Source organism: Microplitis demolitor, chromosome 8 (genome assembly GCF_026212275.2).
Source record: "Microplitis demolitor isolate Queensland-Clemson2020A chromosome 8, iyMicDemo2.1a, whole genome shotgun sequence".
NCBI lineage: Eukaryota > Metazoa > Arthropoda > Insecta > Hymenoptera > Braconidae > Microplitis > Microplitis demolitor.
In genome coordinates, this window is record NC_068552.1 from 15243532 (window position 1) to 15269491 (window position 25960).

Below are 25960 nucleotides of genomic sequence, written 5' to 3' on the forward strand. Positions count from 1 at the left end.
AGCGGGGGTAGCAGTGCCCGCTTTTACTTGGTATGCCATCGTCTGTGGCAACGTCGCCCCTTCTATATTATGTATATATATATATTATATATGTATATATACATATATGCCATCACGGCGCTTCTGTCGTCCGCTGCACAACGATGAAAAATTACCCAGAAGCACCAGTGAGCGGTTTTTTCTCACCGGCCCGACGTCGTCTAGCGTGGAGTCCGCGTGCCTGACAGACAGCTGCACCCGAGCCCTGATATATCGACCGGCCGGACCTACTACTCCTAACCAACCACCCCCGCTGCCACCAACTCTTTTTTCCAAGCTCCTCTCCTCTTTTTTATCGTCTCTTTCTCATTCTCTTCTCATACTCACCGAAAGCCCTCACTCTTTCTCTCCCTCACTCGCTAAAATTTTTTAACGCTTTCTACTTTCTTCTTTCTCCTACAACCACCAGTCTTCCACACTCTTTACAAGCTTCTCTCTATTATACACCTGCATCTATTTGGACTCCAACACGCGGGAGTGCTGAGCATGCCTCAAGCCGCCAGCCATCCTATTGCACTCACGTCAACGTACACTTATGTATGTGAAAAAATATATACACATACATGTATTCACAAAAAAAAATATAAAAAAATTTATATATGGATGTGCACTTACACCATCAACCGCGTATTTTCCTTTTCCACCGAAAAATACTCACGCCCCAACGACTCGGGCTGCAAATAAAAAAAAATTCAACGAGAATTAAAAATACGATGGAGAAAATAGGGAAAAAAAGATATATATATATATATATATATATATATATATATATATATATATATATTCTGTATAAATTAAAAAAAAATAAATTTAACAAAAATAATAATAAAAAATAAACGTGTACCGGTAAGCGAGGGTTTAAAATAATTGAAGACGAAGAAGGGTTACCTCTAAACTAGTCCGTCAAAAAATTCAAGAGAGAAATTTTAATGAATTTCCTCAATTTTTTTTTTTCTTAAACTTATTCGTTTACTTTATTTTTAAAAAATAGGAATATGGAAGCGGGAAGATATTTTTATGTGTTGGCGAATTGATGACGAAAAACAACGTTTTGTATTTTTTTTCCTAAATAATTTTATTATGTACAACATGCCTACGTTATTTTTTTTAATGCAGATCATCAAGATTTTATCCATTCCACTGGAATGTGTTGACATTATTAATAGTAATAATAATAGTTATAACTTTTAGTTGTTTTATCTTTCGATTACATTTTTAAAAACAAACAAATAAATAAAATAAATAAACAAACAAACATTTTCCGTTTTATGGAGTTTTACTACGGCAAGGGTACAAATTGTTTTTTTTTTTTTTTTTTTACATTTGTAAAATAATAGAAACTTTCAATGTTTGTTTATTTTTTCTATTTATTTTTTTTTTTTAACTTTTTAATTTTTTTTCTTTTATCATAGATTAGTTGCACGTTACCATCGTCATTTATCAACGTGCCGCGTTTTACTGATAAATGAGAATATACAACCTCTTTGGCATTTATACGACGTAAAAAGAAGGAAGCTGGTTTTATAAGGCAGTAAAAAGAATATCATACGGCACAAAGAAATTGAGTTGAACAAGAAAAATAATAATAATAATAATATTAATAATAATAACGAGTATAAAATATATAATTATTAGGGGTGTGCTAATAGTTGAAATTTACGAATTATTCGGAAATGTTATGGTGTCATAGCAAAGCCGGACCATGTTGACTACCTGACGAAAATTGAAACTAACACATGGAAAAATTACTACCGTAGTAAAATTTACAATGGTTACAGTAATTTGTGATATGATTATAAATTTTACTATGGACATAGTAATTTTTGCATGTGTTCGCTTCAATCTGCAGGTGGTCAACAAGGTCAGGTTTTACTCTGACTGAAGTTTTCGAGTGATGAAAAAATTTTCTTTTGAACGACTGGAAAAAATAATATTTTTTAGTAGAGCTCAGACACAAATTTAAGAAAAAATTATTTTTAGTTACTTAAAAATTACACTGTAAAAAATTTGCGAACGAGATTAAAACCGGACTGAGGAGCAGGTGACTGTTTACTGATTTCCCTTGGAGTTAAATTTACTCCGAAGGTAAGTTCATTTTAATATTAAGTTCGAATCGGAGTGAACGCGGATTTAAATAAAATCCAGACCACTCTGAAACCCCGCTGGAAAAATAAATTTAATATTTATTCCGTATGTGGAGTAATTTTTTCTAAAACTCTGAAACTCTGAGTGACGGATAAAATTCGGATTTAAATAAAATCCGTAATCACTCCGAATTCACTCCCGATTTTTTACAGTGTAAGCCTTCTGTTAAATAAAAATTAAATATGAAGGCTGATCGGAATTTTCTCAATTCAAATCAAGTAATTTGAAGTTTAAAATAATTGGAAAACTTTCAGATAATTCGAAAAGTTATGAATAGTTCAAAAATTCAAATTATTCGATTCGAACACAATTCGCACATCCCTAATAATTACAATGACAACTGAAGAAAATGCAAGCTTGTTTAATTTAAAAAATAAAACAAAGTAGTATTTGTAAAATATTAATCTGGAGACAGTACAGATGGGCAAGAATTAACCCGAAAAAAGAAGTATACAGCAAAAGCATCGCGATTCGTAAAATGCTTAGACTCAAATTCACATATCGATGTATCTTGTTTTATTTATTTATTTAAATATTAAATATATATTTTGTTTTTAAAATATTAATTGGTCATCTATCCTACTGCAATTTAAATTTAATAATTTAATAGACTTGATCTATTGCATTTATTAATTACTCATAATAATCATTATTATTTTAATATTAGATTGTTTAGATGAATTATTTAATAATCAATAATTAATAATAATAATTTAAATAACTATTTGTTACTTGTGTACAATGCGGTCTCTCAAAAAAAGAGTATGCCATACAAACAACTAAAAATAAACGATTTTATTTATCTTACCCTAATAATTAGTCAGTATTGTAAAATGTATATCAGAACTTTGTTTCTTTATTATTTTTCCTTAACATCAAACATTAACGTAAATAATTCTGGTCCATTTATCTCATTATTTATTTTTTTTTATCGTCTATTCAACGTTTTCCCTCTTATTACATACAAACATAAATAATTACAACTGTCATTAATTATTAAATGTATATAATTATTAATATAAGATCACCGCGGTAACTTTTCTTCTAATTTATAATTATTTATATGGACTTAAATATCCGTATGCATTTTTTTTTCGTTTTATTTTTCTTGTACTTAATGGTAAGTTGATTGATCTTTTTTTTTTTTATTTCATTTTATCGTTAACAGTAATTTAGTGACGTGTAAAACAATCACATTAATAATAATATACATCACATATCCGTGACCACATGTCCGACAAATGCATTTGATTTTTAATTAATCAATTAATAATAATAATAATTAATAATTAGTTATTCTGAAGTACCCCTATTCCCATATCATAAAAAAAATCACCAAATGTCAAAATATAATATAATAAATAAATATATATCTTATTATATTACATTATATATATATTATATTTACTATATAAAAATAAATATGATTACGTATAATAAAAAAAAAGAAATTAAATTAAATTAAATTAAATCTTCTATACTGCAGACTTAATTTAGTCTTCTTAATTAAACAAAACAGTAAAATAATTTAATGTTTCTTTAGTTTTATCAAGGAATGCACGTTTAAATGTTAACACGTAATCATTTTTTTTATAAATGAAACTTTTTATAAATTTTATTAATTAACTTTGTTCTTTAAAAAAAAAAAACTGATCATTGAAAATAATTACACTCGAAACATTAAATAAAAATATAAACATATGGCAAGTTGTACTTCACCTCGATAAATATGAAAAAACAAAAATCTATTTATATATACACATATTTAATACGTATATGTATATATCCATATATATACACTTATGTTTTAATTTTTAATAATTGATATTTATAATCGTAATGTTAATAATATTAATAATAATTTCAAATCAACAAAGATATTTAATTTTTTTTTTTTTTGACTGCATTGATATAAAGCTATGTATCAAATACAACGACACATCGCGACTTAGTGTACCTTTATTATTATTTTAAATATCTAATTAATGTATATTTTATTACCGTTGTATTTATTATTATTATATTTATTTTTTTTTAAATAATAAATCGTAAAACTTACGTCGAGGCATCGTCATTACTATCAGCATTAGTACCACCACCATTACTACTACCATTCCCATTGTTATTATCATGATCGAGTCGTGATGATCCGCATACACGACATTTACAACAAACAATACACGGCGCCGCTAATAACAATAGTGGAGAGGCTACGAGAAGTAAAAGGCCAAAACCCGCGAATATACCGATTACTTGAGTTCGATGCCAAATAACAGAAGCTCTTGAATGTCCTAATTTATTTTTACATGGTCCTTTATCGTAATGTCGCAATAAAAAGTCATCCTAAAAAATTAATTCATCAATAGTCAAAATGTATTGTATTTATTAATAAGGTAACGATACCAATAGCGGGTCAATAATTTTTACAAAATTAGTAGAGTGGAGGTATCATTTGTGGCCACTGCTCCATTTTTGAATATTTAATACTTTATTTTAATTAATGAAAGAGTAAAAAAAAATTTCTACTTTAATGGTGGGACATTTAAATTTTTCGTGCCCAAAACTGGCTCTAAAGTGACCAAAAATTGGTACCTCTACCCTATAATTATAATTTTATTTTTCTTAATGATTCTTCTTTAAATTACTAATTACTTTTTTAAATTCCTCGTATATTTTTACGTATACTAAGATTTTTTAAATTAAATGTAACTTTTTAATAACAAAAAATTACTGAAAAAAATTTTCTTAACTGTCCCGCTATTGGTCTCATTACTCAGTATATTAAAAAAAAAAAAAAACATACGTCTAGTGATGCTAAGCAATACCAACAGAACACATGTTTACATCTTTTGCACATCATCTGTGCACAGCCTTCGTCCTTTTCAATAGGCACTGAGCACATTGGACAACATTTAATATGATCATTGTCAAATGGTATACCCAGAGGAAGATTCGGACACGGACCATTGTGCCAGGATTCACGGCATACTGAACAAAAATCCGTAGAACAATTTGGACAGTGTACAGGTCCCGGTGACATACCATTGCTGCCTGGACTATTTATGGAACAAATCGTCTCACAGCCAGCACGTGGACACCACGCGCGGTCTTTGTCCATCGACACATCTGTATAAATAAAATTTATTTTAATCAAAACATTCAAACATATTGCAATTAACAATACAAACTTACTCATTATTTTTTTTAAGATTAAATAACACTTCGTATTTTTAATTAATTAAAAAAAAAAAAAAGTAATAAATTATGCATATTTTTAAAATGAAATTTTATTACCAATTAATCAGCAGACTTTTAAAATGTATTTGTTTAAAAAATATTTAAACTGTCTTGTTATTGTGATTTTTTGATATAACTTACTATATTTTTTTTTTCATTAACACACAACTCAATAAATATAATTATTTAAATTTATAATAACAAAATATTAATTATCATAGTTAATTTATTGTGTAATAATAATTAAAATCAAACGAAATTTCTAATTACCATTTGACATCAGATTACGCAACAATCAATAATCGTTAAAAATATATTATTTTTCTCAATAAATTCGAGAGCGTCATACATTGTTGCTAATTTAGTATTGTTATAATTATAGACATTAATTACCATCAGATTGTTGCATTCATAATTATTAATCAATAAATTAACTTACGTTTAATTACCAATAGATAAGCAATTTTTAAAAATTTTAATATTAATCGTTCGTTAAGTAAAAAATTTATAACTTAATTGGATCAATAAAAATAAATGTAAATATAAATTTAAATTTATACACACATATATGTTTTATTACAAGAAACAGAGAATAATTTAATCTATTTTAAGTAATTTTACGTCGTCTGTAATTTATTGAAACAGCATAAAATCAATAAATTCACTGATGAGTCATCCATTAGAACTTGACCCAGTGTCTAACAATATCATTTAAATAATATTTTTAAGTCCGCTAATTATTAATCGTATTAATTATCAATAATAAATTAGTAAATACTCAATAAGTTATCTATTCAATTTATAATTTTTTTTTTTTACTATTAATTCAATAACCAATGGATATTCATTTACCTTGTCCAAATAAATCATTGAAAGTTAATTTACATTCTCAATAATTAAATAAAATAAAAAAAAAAAAAAATTTAATCTTATACATAAATATAAAAAAAAAAGTTCTTTAGACTTTGTATTCTCGAAATAAAAAAATAAAAGCGTAATTTAATCTGCAGTTTGCTTTAGCATTTAGTTTGTTTGATTAATAAAATTTTTATTGTATATAAATATATATGTATATAATTTTTTTTAAAATTATTATTGTTGTCGTACTAAAATAAATACCTCTATTAAGTCGAAATTTATTATGTTTTTCCATTAACTCTGGACTAACAAGCGTCGATATTTCTTTTAACGTAAGAATAGAAGCCCAATCACACTGTGAATCCGGACAGCTTATTTCATAAGCACCTTCTTCTATTTCAAACTCAACATAGGCCTTCATACACTGAAATAAAATATAATAATTAATTAAACAATCGACATTTAAATTAAAGTAACATTAAAAATAAACAAAAAAGGAAAATAAATAAACGACTAAATGCTATTTTAATCCATATAAAATCAATCGTGACGTCATACTTACATCTCTACAATAAAAACATCCGCAGCCTTCAATCCTGAATATTTTAGACACAGTAACATCAACAAGACAAAGCTTACAAAGAAATTGACTGGATGTTTGCTGCTGCTGTTGTTGTAAATTTATTTGATTAGTTGTAGCCGGTACAAAATTACCAGCAGCCAAACTGTATCTCGAACTGGACGCCAGGGAAAGCAAACTAGAGCATCTGGAGCATACTCGGCTCTTATTGATGGGCCTGTTCTCCAGATGTAGTGTACTGAGACCAACAGCAGTTTCACACTTACGTAAATTACTCCCTGGTGATAAGTTCGCCCAACTGCCACCCCGAGCTCCAGGAACATCAGCAGTTCCTATTGAGGCACGTGTTTCAAGACTGGTACTGCTCTCTTGTCGGCCAAGAAGTGGTACATCAACCCCATTGGAGCTGTTTAGAGCAGTACCATTATCACAACCACCAGTACCAGTTCCCATTACAGAGTTACTCAAACCTATACCACTCAGACCACCTTTTGTAATTGTTCTTTCAGTTAACAAAAAATTATTACCACCACTTGCGTGTTCTTGTTTAACCAACGGTAATTTAAGTCCGACATTACTCAGTTTATTTGTAGCTTTATTACTACTATCTATTTTTTTATGAATTGTTCCATTTTTTGATGACGGCGGGTTAACAGAAGTTACTGAACTGGTAGCAGTACCCATATCCATGAGAGGAGCTCGTCGTACGACGAGCGATTGTAGGCTAGGCATCCCCTGATTAGAGTTTTGTGTGGTCAAAACTTTACAACTTACACTCTATTATTTATATTATTATCACCACCACAATAATAATATTAAATATATTTATATTAATGTATATATTTATCCATATTATTATGTACTTAAATCACTGACTTTATTTACCAGTCATTATACACTTCTTTGTGTACTAAAGCCACAAGATAAACATACTGGACTTATTATCACAATCTTCAATGACACTGATCCTACTGCAAAAATAAAATTCGATGCATCAACGATACTACCAGCAAGTAAATGTAGTTGTGATAAAGAAATAAAGAAAAAAAATTTTATATATACATACATATATTAGTATATATACATATATGTATATATGCAACTGTTTTAAGTAAAAGACACTCACGATTTCACGTTATGGAGATAACAGTATTACTGGTGCTGTAAGATGTGAGATTAAAACACCCAGATCTTTCCATCCACTCGTGATGGATCAACATTTGTCAATAATCATCATCATCATCATCATCACTATCACCATTACTATTGTTTTAAATAATAAAGTTATAAAATCCACTATCACATATACTTAGCTGTCTATTATTATTATTATTGTTGTTGTTATTACTTTAAAATTCGTTGTAAATGTGATAAAAATTGTTTTTTAATTTTTTTAGTATACAAAATATAAATAGCTGAGGACAACAAAAAAATATTTAAAAAAATTACGTCAAGTTTGTTGTTGATAAAACAACTAGATGATGACTCTTCATAGTAACAATACATTTTACAATTGTTACTGCTACTATTAATGTTGTTAAATTAAAAATAATTATTTTAATTATTATTTTAAATAATTTTGGTAGCACTGTTAACACACACGATAATTTATTTTTCTCCATTACACCAAGTGCTTGACATAGTTGACTCCGCGCACTCATAACTGCAGCGGTGCTGTTATATCGTATACATATGTATATATCTGCATATACATACGTATATATATATATAAATGTTGATATTGTGGTAAAATCACTACTACTTTCACTGTCAAGCTAGAGAGGCACTAAAGTATACTGTCGTCACGGTTTTTCTTTGCGGATTACGGATATTTTGTTACTTTATGGTTCGTATATATGTTACATATATATGTATATATTACATATATATACATAAATTACGATATTTAAAATTATAATTAATCTGCGGTTATTTACGCGTTAAATATTAAGTTGTACTTGACAACATCACAATTGTTAATATTAAATATATGTATATAATATATACATATATACATTAATATGTAAATAAATATTTAAAACACTTGTGACAATAACACATTAATGTTTTTAAATAAATCTATTTAGTTGATTCAATTATTTATTTTTAAAATATACAAAGTATATTATTTAACTTTTATAATTTTTTTCGAGCCATTTTAAATTTTTAAATTTAAAAACTTATGTACTCATTGATTGACACATTGTAATATATGTACTTGTACGTATGTTGTTTTTGTTTGGATTCGACATAACGCCCGTGTGACTCATTTTATATTCACGTTTGTAATGCGGTAAGGATACACTGAGACACAGAGAATTGACGAGAATAAGAAACAACAGAGAAACAACTTTTAAATATATTATATATATATATGTAGATATGAGTGGGAGAATTTTGCAGCATGTTATATTATGCATACATATGAGTATATATATACATGTGGATTAGAAGATGATGATTGTATGTTTTTTTTATATATACGTATGTATTTATATATAAATATAAATATATGTATGTGTGTATCGTATCTTTGTTGCTTATTTAAAGACTCACCCACAATTCAGAAATTCTTCATTCACGTTCTACGGAAAAACTCTTTAGCTGGCGAATAAAACTACAGTAGCGATGACACGGTTATTCTGAAGTTCATTGAAAATTGTTGAGTCAGTTCTGATAACATCCGGCTCTTTAAATCCCTAGATGTGTTTTTTTTTGTTACTTTGTTCTAGTAACTTTTTGTGGAAACAATTTACTGGTAAATGGTTATGATGATTGTTTTGTTTGTTTAATTTTTTAAATTTTCTTTTTTCTTCTTTAGGAATTTTAGGACCAGGTTTAAATGAGAGAGTGAAGTTAGCGGGCAGCTGACAAGTTTTTTAATTTTCAAATGGTAGCAAAAATTTTTGGCATAGGAAAAACAAAAAAATGCACGTATGAAAAACTCATTAATCAGTACAAGCATTTTTTTTAATTAGTTAATTTTTTTATATGTAATTTGAAAATGATGGTTTGCTGCATTTGCACTTATGATTTAAATTATTACTGCTGGTATATCTATATGTTATTAATGTAATTGAAGGAAAAAAAATGCGTCTTTTGTTATCTAGGGAATTTTCATTATTGAAATATTTGAGGAAACTCTTGGGAAAAATTAGATTTTAAGAATATATTTAAATTTTCTGTAAAACAAATTTATTTTTATTTATAAACTTTATTTTTATTATAAATATTAGTCAACATAATTAAAAAAAAAATTATCAACATAAATATAGTATTTATCTGGTACTTATAATTATTAATTTATAAGGAAACAACGACTGGTTGACTGAATTCTCCAAGTCTAGAATGGACATCCACAGCTCTGATGGCGAAGTAATAATTTATACCTTTAGAAAACTGAACAAAAAAATTACATATGAAATTACAATGCAGTTTTTTTTTATTAACTTTGAATACTACCTGTGCCAGTGTACGCGCCATGGGTAGTTTTAATGCACGAATATCACCAACTTTTTTCCACATTTATGAACTTGGTGTCTTTTCAGCAACTTGTGTGTACGCGTACAATTGATAACTTTCGATCTCCGCGAATTTTTCGTCCAGTGTCATGTTCCAAGATACAATAATTCCTTAAATAAATATATACTCAACATTTACAATAAACAGATAAATATATATGTACACATATTTATATTAATTGACATCAAGAGCCAGATTTTCAAACCGGGTTTATTTTTTTCGGGATTAAATTAATATTGCTAGTACATCTATAAATAGCGATATTCGAATCTCAATTTTTTTGGTGAATTTCTCACTTTTTTTCATTCTCAGTAAAAGCAAAAAAAATTAATATATGTCTTTAGTAATTAGCCCTGATTACAGAAAACTATTTACTCTATGATGAATGTATATCTATATAGTATTGAAATTAAATTGTTTTGAATCATTTTTTTTTAATCAGAAAGTCGGCTGCCCATTTTCAAAACACAGTAAGGACAAATTTTTTAAAGTCAATATTTTAGTATTTTTTATTTCAGTGGAGTCTTATCAACATTGTTCAATACATACTTCAAAAATTTTATTTTTTTTCAGTTACTGTTTTGAAATTGGGCAGCCGAAGTACACAGTGCAATAACTTTTTATTTATTTAAGCAGTAATTTCTTTTTGTTTTTTTTTCTTTAAATCAAATTTAAATTATACTGCTGATTGGTGTTAAATAAATAAATTAATAATATATATATATATATGACAGCAATAATAATTTAAACCAGGATTAAAAGTCAACCCGGTTTTAAAAATTGACCCTAATTGTAAAATTGATACCAATTGGAACTTTTGAAGTTTTTAGTAATGGTACCGGTGGTGGTAATTTTGACGTCGCATTATCAGGATAAGCAATTGACGATGGAAGTGGTGCAGGATGCTAAAATCAATATATTACAATTACATAATATGTCATTACTATTATCATTATTTTTGTTTTTCATTAATTTATTTAAATGAATTTACCTTCAATTGCTTCGAAACAACCATTTTTTGAGAAACAACTGATTAATTTTAAGAAAATACTTCCTGTTCTATTATAAAAAATATATTGATATTTAAGTACTTGAGTAATTATTTACATTTAATAATTTATGTAAAAAAACATAAACATGTAAAATTAACGCTCTGGTCTCCGGTATTTGTAGCTACTATTGAAATTATTCACAATTACCAACACAGGAAATTATGCAATATTTTTTAACGGAAAAATTTATGGTACTTTTTTTTACAAGGGTTTAGTTTCATTTCTTTATAATCCTAGGGATTTTATTAACATAAAAAATTATTTTCCTTTTCCTGGGAAATTTGTGATTTTAAAATTACAATGTCAGTTTTATAAATTATTTTGTACTAAAAATTGAAAACAAAAATTTTCTTAATACTAGAAAAAATTTCTTGACGAGGAATTTCTTTCTCACTCAAAGAAAATTTTTATTTTCAATTCATAATGCAAAAAATTTTTCAGTGCGAGGAAGAAATCTTTTTTTTCTGTATATAAGAAAGTTGTATGAAAATAATAAGATAATTATTTTAACAATATTTTGAATATTTATTTTCATTTATTCATCAAATAAATATTATTTATTAGCTAGTATTGTACATTCTCATATTCATTAATTGAAAAATTTATAATTTGTTCTTTTTTTATAACGTTGGTTTAGTATCTATTGATTATAAACAAACATATACTTGATAATTGATATATGAAGAAAAAGTAAAAGAAAAAATAAAAATATATATATTGTATTTAATTAAATAAAATAAAAATAAACAATCCAGTTTTAATTACTATTTTTTAAAACTATTATTAAACTGTTTTAAATATACGATACGCAATTAAATAAATTAGCAAACCATAAGATAATAAAGTAAATGAGAATTCGATAAATAAAGTACAGAATTATTTAATTATATCAAACAACAAATGTAATAAAAGAAACAAATTACATAAATTAATAGTAAATAATAGAAAACGATTAAAATTCAACGAATTACATTGTACTTTAATTATGAACAAAAAAAAGTTGATAGCAACATAAGCACAAAACAATAAAATGCCTGATTTTTTTAATTTTGTTTGTTTTTCAAAAATATAAATAATTTTTTTTTTTTTTTGTTAATTTGTTTTCAATTAAAAGAGAATGCATTTTCCATTCACCCATTACTTCAATTAAAAAAAAAAAAAAATGGAGTCTTACAACCATCTATTTACATTGTATGAGTATAAAAACATACCCGGAACACAATCCACAGTACTTTCGTAAATAAAATTTTAAATGTATGTGATGATTATTAAATAATATCATTATAATATGGACTTAATTAATATCTTAATTTAATTAATTGTGTTGAAAACAAATATTAGCTATAAAACATTATCATTATTATTATTATAATTATTATTTTTATTATTAGCACTATTACTATTAGTAGTATATAAGTATTTCAACACAATTAATATTAACTTAATTATCACTTATTAGTTACAGAGAAATGCTTCCTGGTTGACTGTATAGTCCAAATCTGGATAAAGTATCAACAGCTCGAACAGCGAAATAATAATTGTTTCCTTCAGAAAACTGTAAGCAATTAAAAAAAGTTTTAATTATAATTTTAATAATTTAATTCATTGATTTAAGTTTATAGTATCCCAAGTAGCACAGAGACGACTTCAAGATGTCTTTTAAAAGAATGACAAATTTTTTTTGTCTTTAACTCAAATTTTTTTTATATAAATAAGACGTACAGATGTTGGTCCTAGAGCCATAGAAAATTTGTGACATTTTTCTTATCTTAAAAAAGACATTTCAACTAAAAAATCGTTTAGACGACTTATTTGACAATTATTTGTAATTTACTTTTTGTTGTCACCCGTGTCAAGTTTTTTTACCAGATATTTTTTCGGTGACATTAATTTCTGACCGGTTTGTCAACATTTTGGTGCCTTATCGATAAGTCAAAAAACTAATATCTTATAGACGTCACAAGGTCAAGTGTACTACTTGGAATGTTGTGTGACAAGGGATGAAACAAAGCGATTTCAGACCAGAGTCAAGTTGGCTGACATCACCCGCAGGCTGAAATCGTGCTTAATCCTGAGTTACACACTGGAGTTTTCATAATTGCCTGTATTGGAATTTTAAGTTTCAGTGTCAGAAACAAATTAATTTAAAATCAATCGTGTGATCAAGGATCAACGCAAGCGTAAATTGTCATTTGCAATTTATAATAATTAATAATTTTTATAAAAGTTAATCACAGTTTGAACTGTCGTTTACGTAAATAAAAGTTAATGACCTGAAATTACTGTTAAGCAAATGACAAGTATCAGAGTTTAAATTGCGAAAGCTTTCAGTTAGGGGATAGAATAATTCGCGGCATTTGACTGAAATAAGCTTTTTCGACTGACTGTAGAGACACTGAAATTTCGTTTCGATGCTGGTATCAGGAAAAAAGTAAATTTAGTAATTTAAACAATATAATAAATTACCTGGGTCAATGTACAAGCCATCGGCAGGGCTAATGCCCGAACATCACCAACTTTTTTCCACATGGATGTACTTGGTGCCATTCCGATGACTTCTTGATACGCGTATAACTGATAACTTGCAATGTCTGCGTATTTATCGGATAGTGCCATGTTCCAAGATAAAACAATTCCTAAAATAAAATTTAATACCAATATTATCGTTAGTGATAATCATAAGATAGATAAATTACTTTGTTTATCAACAATAATTTACATACCAGTTGGAACTTTAGATATTTTCAACGATGGTGCTGGAGGTGGTAGTTTTGATGTCGGAGTTAAAGCATAAGGCGTTGGTGCTGGAAGTGGCGCGGGATGCTAAAATCATTTTCGTTTTTTTTAAATTTAATAGATAGTTTAATAAATATTTATACACTTAATATAAACTGACAAAAAAATAACTGAGAAAAAAATAACTTCTGTAAAATAAACATTTATTAATTTCATAGTTAACTTGAAAAATAATTTTATTAACAGAAGAAAATCGAAATTTATTCAGATAATTTTTTAAAAAAGTGAGACAAGTATTTTTCCAACTAAACGTAGATTTCTTCGATTAAGAAAATAATTTTGAATGAAATTTTCAAATTTTGAAACTAAAAATATATATTAAGTTGAAGTTGAAAATTTACAGTAGCATAATTTTGTGTAGAAATAAAATAAAATATTTTTTAAAGTTATTTTTTCTCTCAGTGTAATTACTAGTAAATTATAGAATATTTTACTTTAGCTTTTATTGTTGCTGATACCAAATTATTTGGGGCCGTTACAACTCGTAATGAAGCATTTGTTAATGTTTGTACACCTGAATAATAAATAGATATGAATAAGTAAATCTGTAGTTATTAATTCCGATAATCTTAAATAATTAATAGTATTTAATATTTACCTGAATAGGCAATTCCAGGAAAAGATTGTCTGGAATTTGTTGTAACCGCTGGCCGAATCTAAATAAAATAATCAGATAATAATAAATACTCATAATTTATATACTAATATTTACTATATTTTTTTTTTCTTCTATTTACCTGATGATTAGCTATAAGTAATTGTTGGCCAGTACCATTTCCTTTCATGACGAATAATTGTTTAGATGAATTCATATTCATATTATTCTTAAAAAAAAAAAAAAAAAAAAAAAAAATGATCATTATTGTTGCTGTTGATTATTATAATCTATTACTTATAAAAAATTAAAATACTTACAACTAATGCAGTCGGCGTAGGCCGGTCTGAAGGTTGTATGACTTTAATATTGGCAGGTTGCGATAATGTCATAGCTGGTGCCGATTGAACTATTCGCTGGAAACGAGATGGGCCTTTAGGCATAATTGTAGCTGAAGGATCTTTAGGCGTTGGTGCGATTGCAGCCAGTGGTGGTGGTTCTTAAAAAAAAAATTACAATTAAATTAATAAATAAATAAATGTTTCTTACACATCGAATGTGTCTACTAAATATTACTAATGTAAAAAAAAAAAAAAAAATTAACATACTTTTATTCTTTTCTTCTTCACCAGTAAGATCGATTAATGTGTTATCATTAACATTATTACTTCTTACATTAAGCACTTTCGCTGATCGATTAATTGGATTTTGAGTAGTTGTTATCACTCCATTAAATGAAATGGTTTGCTAAAATAAAATAAAATCAAATTAATTACAACCATTTACTACATTTTTTAAATATTCTAGGGTCCGTTCATGAAATACGTCACGTTATGTCACATTTTCTTAACATTAAAAAAAAAACCGAGAGAAAAATTTGCAAAATTGTTTGATGAGCTGCGAAAGTCACGTTTCCTTAGACCTCCCAACCCCCCTGTCAACGTAAACACCCTCACCCACTCATTTAAATGCAAATGTATTTTATGAACGGCCTCATATATATATATATATATATATATATTTATATTTACATTGGGCAGTAATTGATGATTAATAATTTGTGCGGTTGAAGTTATTGGATGCCGATTATCGACTTGTTTAGAAACGACTAAAGCCGCTGGTGTTACGCTTGCGACAGGGTGTGTTAAATGAATAGGTATTGGTTGTTGCTGTTGTTGTTTATGTTGTTGAATAGGCTGTTGTTGTTGTTGCTGTTGTTGCTGCTGCTGCTGCTGTTGAAGCTGTTGCTGCTGTTGTTGATGCTGTTGCAACTGTTGTTGTGGTGGTAATGTTGCTGTTGGTATAACAACTTGGGGCGGCTGAGTTTGAATATGACTTGTAATCGGTATTATACATGTTGTTGATACACTTGGTGAACTTCCAGGACTATCAATCTTACGTGGTGATCGTACTTTAATTCCCTTGACTCCTCTAGTCACGGGACCAATATTGCTATTAATATTATTAACCGACTCCTCATTTGTTTTTATTGGGAAACTAGTCGCGCCATTAATAATTGTTCCTGGTGTTGGTTTACTGTGCATCAATTGCCGCAAATTTTGCAGTCCATGATCCTGGTGATGAGAAATTATTTAATTATTCAATTCAAAAATTATTATAGTAAAATAAATATAAACTTACCGTTACAAAATTTACTTGTAATCCAACAGATCTGTTAATTTTTATTGGCGATATGAGTTTATCAGTTTTATCATGTTGTCTACGATCATTTTCATAACGTTTCAATACCATATCAAAATCTTTGACATGCTTAGCTAATTGTTGACATTTTAAACGCGTCGCTTCTTGATTACGTTCTGATATTTTAGCTTGCTCACGTAATTTACCGATTTCATCACGCATCGTTATTGTCTCAACTATTTTTTGGACCAACAACTCCTCTAATTCCTATCAAAATAAATTGAATATATTTATTGTTTATTAATTTAAATTGTAATTAAATTAAAATGTATTAAATAAGTTGCCTACCTCTTGTGTAAATTTCGACAATTTTTGTTTACAATCTCTCAAGAAAAATTTTCTAACATGTTCCAGAGATTTGTGTTTACTTTCCGGTGTAGTAATATTTTTAATGTCACTTTTATCATCATTATTATCCGTATCCCTCTTTGGTTTTTTTAACGTAGCACCGATATTAAGTGTCTCGTCTTTATCAAAACAGTTACGTTTTAACGCTGGTGGTGATGTTGATCGTGCATTGTGCTGATTATTATTATTATTACTATTATTAATATTATTATTATTACTACTATTATTATTATTACTATTATTATGACTATTAGGTTTATTATATTGAATTAACGATGATTGTTCACTAGATTCTGAATCACTTTCATTATTATATTTACGAATCATTTCCTGAGCTTTTTGTGCAGTTTCACGTTTTTGTCGAACATTTTCTTTCTCTGTAATAAGAATAATATTCATTTCATTAATTTTTTTATCAACAATCACATACATTTTTTATTTACTAATAACAACCATATTCATTTGTCTTTAATTAACATTACACAATTACTCAATTTAGAAAAATAAAAAGACATCAAAATAATATCTATTTAATATCGACCAACTTCATACCGGATTTATGAAAAATAAAACAAATAATTGAAGTGAGTTAGGCCCAGTTTTTCAAACAGAGTTTATTTTTAATCCGGGTTTTAATTATTATTAATTTAATCCCGGTTTAAGAACTAACCCTTAAGCCCATTCTCAGACAGTGCTCTCTACTTTTTAAAAAAATTTCAATTACTTTCGACTGTCATAAGCGTATCAAAATTTTATTAATTAATGTAAAGAAAATTAATGCATCAATTGAAAAAAGGACAACGTGCGATTCCGCTGAGATATAGCATTTAAAATAAAATTACTTACAATTGACATCAATTGAGAGTTAAACAAAATTTGGAAAATAAATTTCAGTGAAATCTTTATGTCAATTTTATAATTCGAATTTTCAAATTTTCTAGGCTTAAATTTATTCAACAAATTTCGTTTAACTTCTAATTGATAACAACTGCAATTAATTTTTTTTTAATTATATATTTTTGCGAAATTGTCTTTTTCAATTAACGTTTCAATTAATTAATAAAATTTGAGTACGGTTATGACAGTTGAAAGTCATCGCATATTTTTAAAAAATGAGGGCACTGTCTGAACATGCCCTCAATAGCAAAAGTAATGAATTAATTTGTCAATAAAAAAATGATCAATTTAATAAAAAATAATTGAAATAAAATAACAATAATAAAATATTTACCTTGCCCTTGATGAAGAGTACTGCTAGCAGGTGAACTTTTCCTTTTCTTACGTCTAAGCTTTCTTTTCGGGTGAACTTCATTTTGACGTTCAGGGCTAGATCTTTCTATATTTTTTTCCGTTTCCGTTACTATACTGGCAGTGTCATTTGTTTCTATACCACTGGCAACATCTTGTTTATTACAATCTGCATTACCATTGACATTATTCAGTATCTCACCATTTTTAACAGTCTTCTGAGCACTATCACTGTTGCTAACATCATAAACTTCAATAGTATCCTTTTGAATCTCAACTATTTCAACATTCATATTGTCATCCTCAGCATCAACGTTTTCAACATTATTTTGTTCTTTATTATCTAACTTTTTTGTAGCTACTGTAGTCATTGTTGTCGATGACATTTCACTAGATGGAACCAAAGTATCAATACAATTTATTTTTTTATTGGCGTTCTCAAAAACGTCATCCGAAATACTCAGACGACGTTTGCCAGTTGGTTTTTCAGTAGTATCTGGTTCACTATTGCCCATTAGTTTTGTTAATGGTTTGACAACAATAATATTGTTTACTTTATCATCAACACGGCTATCTTTATTCAATTCATTCGCATTAGATTCACTTGGTTTATTTATTTTACTACTTTCATCATTATCAAGATTAATCACAGAATTATCATCGGTATTCACAACAGGGTATTTTGAATCGTCAAAATTAATGTCATCAGTTGCTGCCTTTTCTGTCTCCATTTCAGCAGGTTCTAGATGTATAACTTCTTCCTCTTCGACTTCCTCTTCAACTTCGTCTTCCAATTCCTCAATGACGTTTTGTTCTTCTTGTTTATCTTCTTCAATTTCTAATTCTTCCTCTTCAAAAGTTATCGAATCGCAATTATTTATTTCTTGACAATCGTCAACTATACAATCACGTGATTCAACAGTATCCGGTTCATTAATTACCGATGAAGCTTTCGATGATAATGTTGAGGATGACAATGATGTTGATGTTGACGTTATATTATCATCATTTAATTTATCATCCTGCGTATCAACACAAGCTGCTAAATTTTTTTCATTATCCTCATTAGTTTTATCATTTATATTTATACCATTAACCGATGATGAATTATCTAATTTTTTCAAAGACAATTGACCTTCTTTTTCAACTTTAATGTCTATTTTTTTATCTGCTTCAACTTCTAATTGTTCAATTTTACCTTCCTTTACAATGAGTTCTTCTTCATTGTTATCTTGCTTTTCTTGTTTAGTGGGAAAACTATTACTATCACTTAGTGATTTAAATATTTTATCATCTTGGTTGCTATCCAACTTGTAATGAGCATTATCTATTCCGTTTAAACGATCATCAGTACTGGATGAATTTGCAATAGCTGAAACATTTTTTAGGGAGTTAAATCCCATTTTATAATTATACTTTCTATCATAAAACGACCACGGCGATGATGACGGATTTGATGAGTAACGAATTCCATATTTTTTGAAACGTTTGGGCCTTCCGTAATTTAAAATTTTATTGTAATAATAAGTATCACTATCACCGGAATTATTAGAACTATCATCAATGCTATTATTGTTACTATTGTAATACGGATTTAAATTTTTGTTATTAATATCATTAATTGAAAATGAATTGTTATTAGAATATAAATTATTTCTTCTATATCTGGTATTTAAAGACCGATTAGATTCGGCGGGTGTTTCGTTTAGTAAACTCATGGTTTGCTCTTTATCATCACTCAAATAATGCTCCATCAAGTCATAATCATTTGTAAAATCACAATCTACTAAGTGAGCATCGTTATAATAATAATAATAATAATAATAATAATAATAATAATAATCGTAATAATTATAATTATAATAACTGTCTCGAATTAATCGATGGTAAAATGAACTATCTGGAGCATCAACATCAGATCCCGAGTCTGCAACCAACAAGGAATAACCTCTAATTTTTATATTCTCCAGGAGTTTATCAATTGTTTTTATAAATCCTGTTTGCAATATTCTATTTCTTTTCTACTGCTACTACTGATAACAACAATAGCTTTTGTTCAACACAACACAATTTTTTTTAGTTTTTAAACTTATGAAATAACAATAATTCTACTTGTAGGTAGCAAGAGCAATATTATATTTTAAACAGGTTATGTTGTAAAATTAATAAATAACTCATTTCAGATAAGTTAATATCGATTAATTTAGTTTTAAAACTTATTAATCGTATTAATGAAAATTAAAATAAAGTATTTATTAATTTTATTACTATAATTTATTGTATGAACGCCTTAATATTTTCAATATAAAGATTAATATATAAATAATAAAAATTGTTTTATAATTTTTGTTATTTACAAAATTATTCAAATTTCAAATATATGAAACGGGTTTTCCTTGTTTTCTGATCAAAACTTTGGATCATAGATGCTTCAAAAAATACCATTACCCTTTTATTTAAAACTACGTAATAAATCTGTTAATTACCACGCGATAAATTGGTTTTGTTAAAATATGGGTTAGTCAAAAACAAAAAAACAATATATATATATAATATACAAAAGAAAGAAATAGAAAGAAGATTGACTGTTAATTAACGATTAATCAACAACTACAACATGTTAGAAAAAATGAATTTTAATTTTCTTAGGGTTAATGACTCACCAAGTGACTCAGTCTTTAAGGATTTGTGATGATTACTGGAAGTACAAGATGTTCTTTCATCATCAGCATCTGCTTCATCATCTGATAGCCTCAAACGTAAACTATCATCTGAAAGTGCATCATCCTCGTCTCCATCTTCACCGGCATCATACAATAATTCGTCTTCTAACTTTTTTGATATTTCATCATTTCCACGTCCAGTACATGACAGAGTAGAACAAAGGGCTTTGGGTTCGTTCACATGCATTGTTGGTGTTTTTATTGGTTCCATCATTTATTAAATTGTCTTTTTATGGTTTTTATTATTTATATTTTTTTTTAATTTATTTAATTCGAGTTATAGAAGAAATGATACTATGAGTAAACAAAAGCCGCTCGTTTCGTTATTGGTAAAAAAAAAGACTCTAGAATTATTAAATTTATTGAATATTTTCAAATCAAAACTAACTATAATTATTGATTCTCATGTTGCAATTGATTATTACCTTATAGAAGGCAGTGATAATTGTTTAATACTTAATTATTTATAAATCAATTATGAACTAAATAAACAACATTGCAGTTGATTTTTTTCGTACTTCACAGGTGAGCTTCAAATTCTAGGACAGAAAAAAAATACAAAAAATTGTATTTCATATTGTATAGGAAAAAAATCTCTAATACTCTTTTCCTAATATTGTCACATACTTCTAATTAATTAATTTTAAATTGTGAACATCAATATAAAAATTGTTGTTACGCGGCGCGCATGTTATAAATATTCACAACTTTGGGGTAGGGTATTATGAGCGCGCTTAACAAAATGTAATCGAACGCATGGTCGAAACGATACATCGAAGTCGATTCAAATTTCACTTCGAGATTTCTAACCTCTTTTGTTTTACCAATTTTCAGACAATTTAATTAACTAACTAACTAATCAATTCATCACATCTCAATAAGAACACACGAAAATAATTCAAAAATAAAAACCTGTCAAAATTATATTACAATTTGTTTTTTTCAATACCCAAAAAAATGGTTTGAATTTCAGAAAAAAAATTTCAAATTTTCTAAAAAAGAAAACCAATTCTATGAATAATAAAATTTTCAAATTTAGTTTTGATTTTGATAAATAAAAAACTACATTATATTGAAATGCCGCCAGTTTTGACTTTTATTAAATTTGAAAAAATTTCGGAGCTGATTTACCCCTGGTCTGATGAATGAACAATTTTTCTTAAATTTTCAAAAAAGATGAATGAAATAATTTAAAAAAAATTATCATTTTAGAAATTAAGAAAAAAAAAAAAAAAAAAAAAACTGATAATGTGCCGGCCCTGGTTTAAAAACAGCTGAAAGTAAAAGTCTGGTAAAGTTGAGCGTGTCGTGGCGTCTTACTCTACAGTACACAGCGCAAGTACCCCACTACTACAACCCTATCTAGTACTTTACACTACTGTACTAATAAATGTAAATCCGATTATTTAATGATTTAAGTAAATAAAAGCTCAATTATTAATATAATTAAACTGATTACCTTAAAGCCACCCATGTGTATTTACAAATATTTACAATTAAACACTTGAATACTGTTGTAAATAAATAACGTGTATGAGCAAAGTTAGCAAGGCGAATTTATCGACGGCATTGCACGTTTTACGTAGAACACTGAACCTAGGCCCCGGGGTACCATATAATCCGAACTCTACCGAACGGACACGAAGTCAAAAAACATGGCGGTATAATGTTCTCTAAAAGGATCCATTTCGATCCGTACCTAATACACATATAGATACATTTATTTTTGACTAAATGACTATTTATTTAATCATGATACTTAACAATCTATATCACTCTCTAATTACTTTTCGCTCTGCCTATCAACCGCAACCATTATCATTATACAGTAAATTGTCTAATTTTACATTACCCAATTTTAAACTACTGGTATCATAATATTTTATCAACATTCATTGTTCGATTATAAGAAAAAAAAAAAATTATTCCATCTATTGGCAAAAAAAATTAATTCGAAATAGTTGTTTAGGGCTAGTGGACCTTGCGCCCAAAATGAGAACCAAAAAAAAAATGGAAGGGTATTACAGAATAATTTTCGTGTAGTTGGTAAATTATTTGTTACAAATGACTAGTTAATTGTAATTTAATAGAGTACAATTTTGATGAAATAAAGCGAGTGTATTTTTTATTGACTGCTGCCAAAAATTATTAGAATTAGAATGAATGAGCGATAGACGGCGCCCATGTATACTTGTCCATTGATTTATTGATACGTTGTTCATGAATGTCTGCGCAATTATTATTTAATATAATAGTATATATTGAATATCTATGTGTGCATGAATAGATACACACAGTGATAGGGCGCCTTGCTACGCCGGTATTATTTGGTATGAATGGGAGTAAAAAATCTAATTATCGTACGAGAAATAGTTATCAATATGGTGTGTACAACACCCTAGCATAAATTACCCCAACGGTAAATTTTTTGTACTTGTGTTCGTGGACGGTGTGACGTTCAATTCGTAAACTAATCGATTCTGCGCGTTCACAAAATTACGCTTTGCATTATATAATAGTAGTCTATATACATAGGTATATATGTATATATATATATATATGTATGTATATATATATGATTTATTTATATGGCTGACGATATTGTTTTCGGTTAAATAAAAAAATATTGTCGAATATATTACTCAGGTTTAACAATCGCCGAGAAATTCTAAAAAAAATGACTACTGCTTCGTTCATATTCGTATGGACTTTCGTCATATGATAATGATCACGTGACAATGAAAAACTGATGGAGAAGGCCCCACGAGCAGTATTTCTATCTCACGACATATGGCTATAGCTTGCGAGAAATCGATAAGCTTTTATAATAATATTTTTTAAATAAATTCGAATAAGTAATCGATGGCTGCCCAAAAATATCTAAACAGCTTTATCTGTAACTGTACTGTCCTACTATTCCGAGTCGCGACAGCCGCTAAATGATACTGTCGAAATTAATCATAATATATATAACATGTATGCTAATCTTATAAAAGAATGAAATTGTCCCTAATCATGTTCCATTTGAAATTGAGCAGAGTATCAATTTTTGAAAAGAAGTTTTATTCAAAAGTTATTGTTATGGGAATTTCCTGTTGCTTTTATTTGTGAATTCGCATATACTTTCGCACGACTAAATATGTAAAATATATGCACCGCATAGCTAATAGTTTTGAATTCTTTAAAACCGATTTCTAACGGGGTAGGGAATTTTCGATTCCAAAATTATACAGCTCAAAAATTGAGGATTATTTGGCCATTAAATTTCTGATTATTATTGCTTGGGGGGAGGGGGGAGGGGGAGAGTAAAGTCAAAATTTTCGATAGAGCGTATTACTAAATAATCAATTATTTATTAATACGCTCTATCGAAAATAATGATCAAATTCAAAAGTTTGAGTTGATACTTCAACATTGGCTCGAGCCCAATTCTAACCTAAAAATTTTTTGTGTCCCAATACCATATAAAAATATATAACAGCTGAGATTTAAGAGACCCCTGTTTTAAAAATACCAATCCACAATAAAATAAATAAAATAATTAGTAATTGTTATCAAAAATAGGTAATAGTTATGAACAATGTAGAGTTCAAGGGTACGAGCATTCCACCTCTACCCGACCAATCCTACAGCACACGGCATTTCAACAAGATCTTACCAAATAATCATTATTAGTTAAATATAAGTTATATTGATATATAAACTATACTTACATTATATCAGGATTCAGTAGAAGTAATATTTTAAATACACGTATTTAAAAACTATTTTTAAAATTATAAAATATTTAACGCAGTGAATGAAGTTTCAGCCAAGTTGGACGCGCAGTGTGCTGTATCCAACAATCTACGCAACTCAGCAAAATCCGAACAGGCTGATGCGACGTTGCCAGATTATACAGCGTTGCAATTGTGTCCAATGTGGTTTACCCCACAACAAACCTGTACATTTTAACAATATACTAATTAATAAATACTATTTTTACTAATTACAATAGTTTTTATAAATACGCAATTATCGCATCTGTCTGTCTATAAATTTTAATTACCTTGCCCGATAATTTTCTATACATTTAATAATTTTTCAAAAATTTCACGATCGTTATTTGTCTATACGATTTTCACGCATGCGCAATAAATTTTTGGAAAACCTCATGGGTTTTTGGGATTTTTTCATTTGTATACAATATCTTTTTTCATTGTTATCATATGTGTATATATATATGCATGTATATATCTATACTATATGGTAGGAAGTATGTCATTGCTTATTTCGCTGATTGATGCTTCGCGATAAGAAATTTTGAACAAATTTAACAATCCGATTTTGAAGTACGAGTAAAGTACTGTAACTTAATTTATGTACTTCATTATAATTAAAATATATTTTTTTGTGGCTTTCGCAATGTTGGGAAAGATCGATATATTTTACTTTGGATACTTGAGCAGGTTTTTTGGTTCATAAGTTTTCATACTTTCAATTCCACTAAAGAATGTCTGCAAATTTGAAATAAGAAATTCTTGAAATGTTATTTTTTCAGTAAATTGAATGAATGTAAATAAAAATATAGTTATTAGGACAGTAAGGAGACAAATTTTTTTAGGAAAAAGTGTTGCATTGAAGTAAAATCCGGTGGCGCTATCTTTCTTTATTATACATACCATATATCTGCGCATGCGCGACTTCCAGTGTCTTATAATTGTTAATTATTTGGAAATTAAATATATTTATATTTTATTTGCCTAAAGTTAATGGATTCGGGTCAGGTTTTTTGAACTCTACAAAATTAACCCAAAAAAATTGATGTGTTCATATATTGACCCAATAACAATTTAGCGCCAATTATAATAATAAACCTTTTACTAATTTCTGGTTCCTTGTCTCATAAATGATGCATTGATTTAGCAGAGGAAACTGAAAAAAAAAAAAAGTAAATCAATTTAATAGACGTTAACTCTGCAGTACTTGTGTTTTGGTTTGCAGAGCTTTCCATAGCAACAATGCCTGATGAAGCTTTCAGGATTGCGTTCAGAATGAGTCAAAGGCAAAGGCAAGGCATAGACGTATTGTGGGACTTGCTGAGAAATTGCTGAACAGCATTAAACCTTTTGTGGTG

The 25960-nt window shown here is 27.9% G+C and overlaps 2 protein-coding genes across 5 annotated transcripts; both read right to left on the reverse strand.

The window, feature by feature from the left end:
• Nucleotides 1-654: 654 nt before the first annotated feature.
• LOC103573162 (cullin-9) lies at nt 655-9492 on the reverse strand. Of its 3 annotated transcripts, XM_053741277.1 has the most exons (7): nt 9416-9492; nt 7986-8274; nt 6842-7830; nt 6541-6703; nt 4988-5310; nt 4244-4527; nt 655-713 (listed from the first exon to the last, which is right to left on the reverse strand). In XM_053741277.1, the coding sequence occupies exons 3-7, from the start codon at nt 7589-7591 to the stop codon at nt 659-661; spliced, it is 1575 nt and encodes a 524-aa protein (XP_053597252.1). In that variant the 5' UTR covers nt 7592-7830; nt 7986-8274; nt 9416-9492; the 3' UTR covers nt 655-658. The 3 variants fall into 3 exon arrangements, with proteins under 3 accessions (XP_053597252.1, XP_008550341.1, XP_008550342.1); XM_008552119.3 differs by lacking the exon at nt 9416-9492 and having other exon boundaries at nt 7986-8773; XM_008552120.3 differs by lacking the exon at nt 9416-9492 and having other exon boundaries at nt 7926-8773.
• Nucleotides 9493-12397: 2905 nt separating this feature from the next.
• LOC103573158 (bromodomain-containing protein DDB_G0280777) lies at nt 12398-24720 on the reverse strand. 2 transcript variants are annotated; one of them, XM_053741256.1, is made up of 15 exons: nt 22304-22470; nt 21270-21383; nt 20785-21188; nt 18105-19493; nt 16814-17250; nt 16466-16732; nt 15856-16398; nt 15433-15571; nt 15145-15323; nt 14967-15053; nt 14828-14885; nt 14664-14743; nt 14157-14256; nt 13900-14069; nt 12398-12988 (listed from the first exon to the last, which is right to left on the reverse strand). In XM_053741256.1, exons 3-15 carry the CDS (start codon nt 21056-21058, stop codon nt 12893-12895), a joined length of 3819 nt encoding a protein of 1272 aa, XP_053597231.1. In that variant the 5' UTR covers nt 21059-21188; nt 21270-21383; nt 22304-22470; the 3' UTR covers nt 12398-12892. The 2 variants fall into 2 exon arrangements, with proteins under 2 accessions (XP_053597231.1, XP_053597230.1); XM_053741255.1 differs by lacking the exon at nt 22304-22470 and adding an exon at nt 24558-24720 and having other exon boundaries at nt 20785-21383.
• Between the last annotated feature and the right edge of the window lie 1240 nt (nt 24721-25960).

What these genes read in the sequence shown, in the direction of transcription:
- LOC103573162 (XM_053741277.1), bottom strand. Translation starts at nt 7,591, where the DNA reads ATGCCTAGCCTACAATCGCTCGTCGTACGACGAGCTCCTCTCATGGAT. An exon ending in TAAATTTCGACTTAATAGAG is followed by an intron (nt 5,311 to 6,540) that starts GTATTTATTTTA and finishes TTATTTATACAG; the next exon opens with ATGTGTCGATGGACAAAGAC. An exon ending in ATTGCTTAGCATCACTAGAC is followed by an intron (nt 4,528 to 4,987) that starts GTATGTTTTTTT and finishes TTAATTTTTTAG; the next exon opens with GATGACTTTTTATTGCGACA.
- LOC103573158 (XM_053741255.1), bottom strand. Translation starts at nt 21,058, where the DNA reads ATGATGGAACCAATAAAAACACCAACAATGCATGTGAACGAACCCAAA. An exon ending in TACTTATAGCTAATCATCAG is followed by an intron (nt 14,886 to 14,966) that starts GTAAATAGAAGA and finishes TATTTTATTTAG; the next exon opens with ATTCGGCCAGCGGTTACAAC. An exon ending in TCCTGGAATTGCCTATTCAG is followed by an intron (nt 14,744 to 14,827) that starts GTAAATATTAAA and finishes TTTATTATTCAG; the next exon opens with GTGTACAAACATTAACAAAT.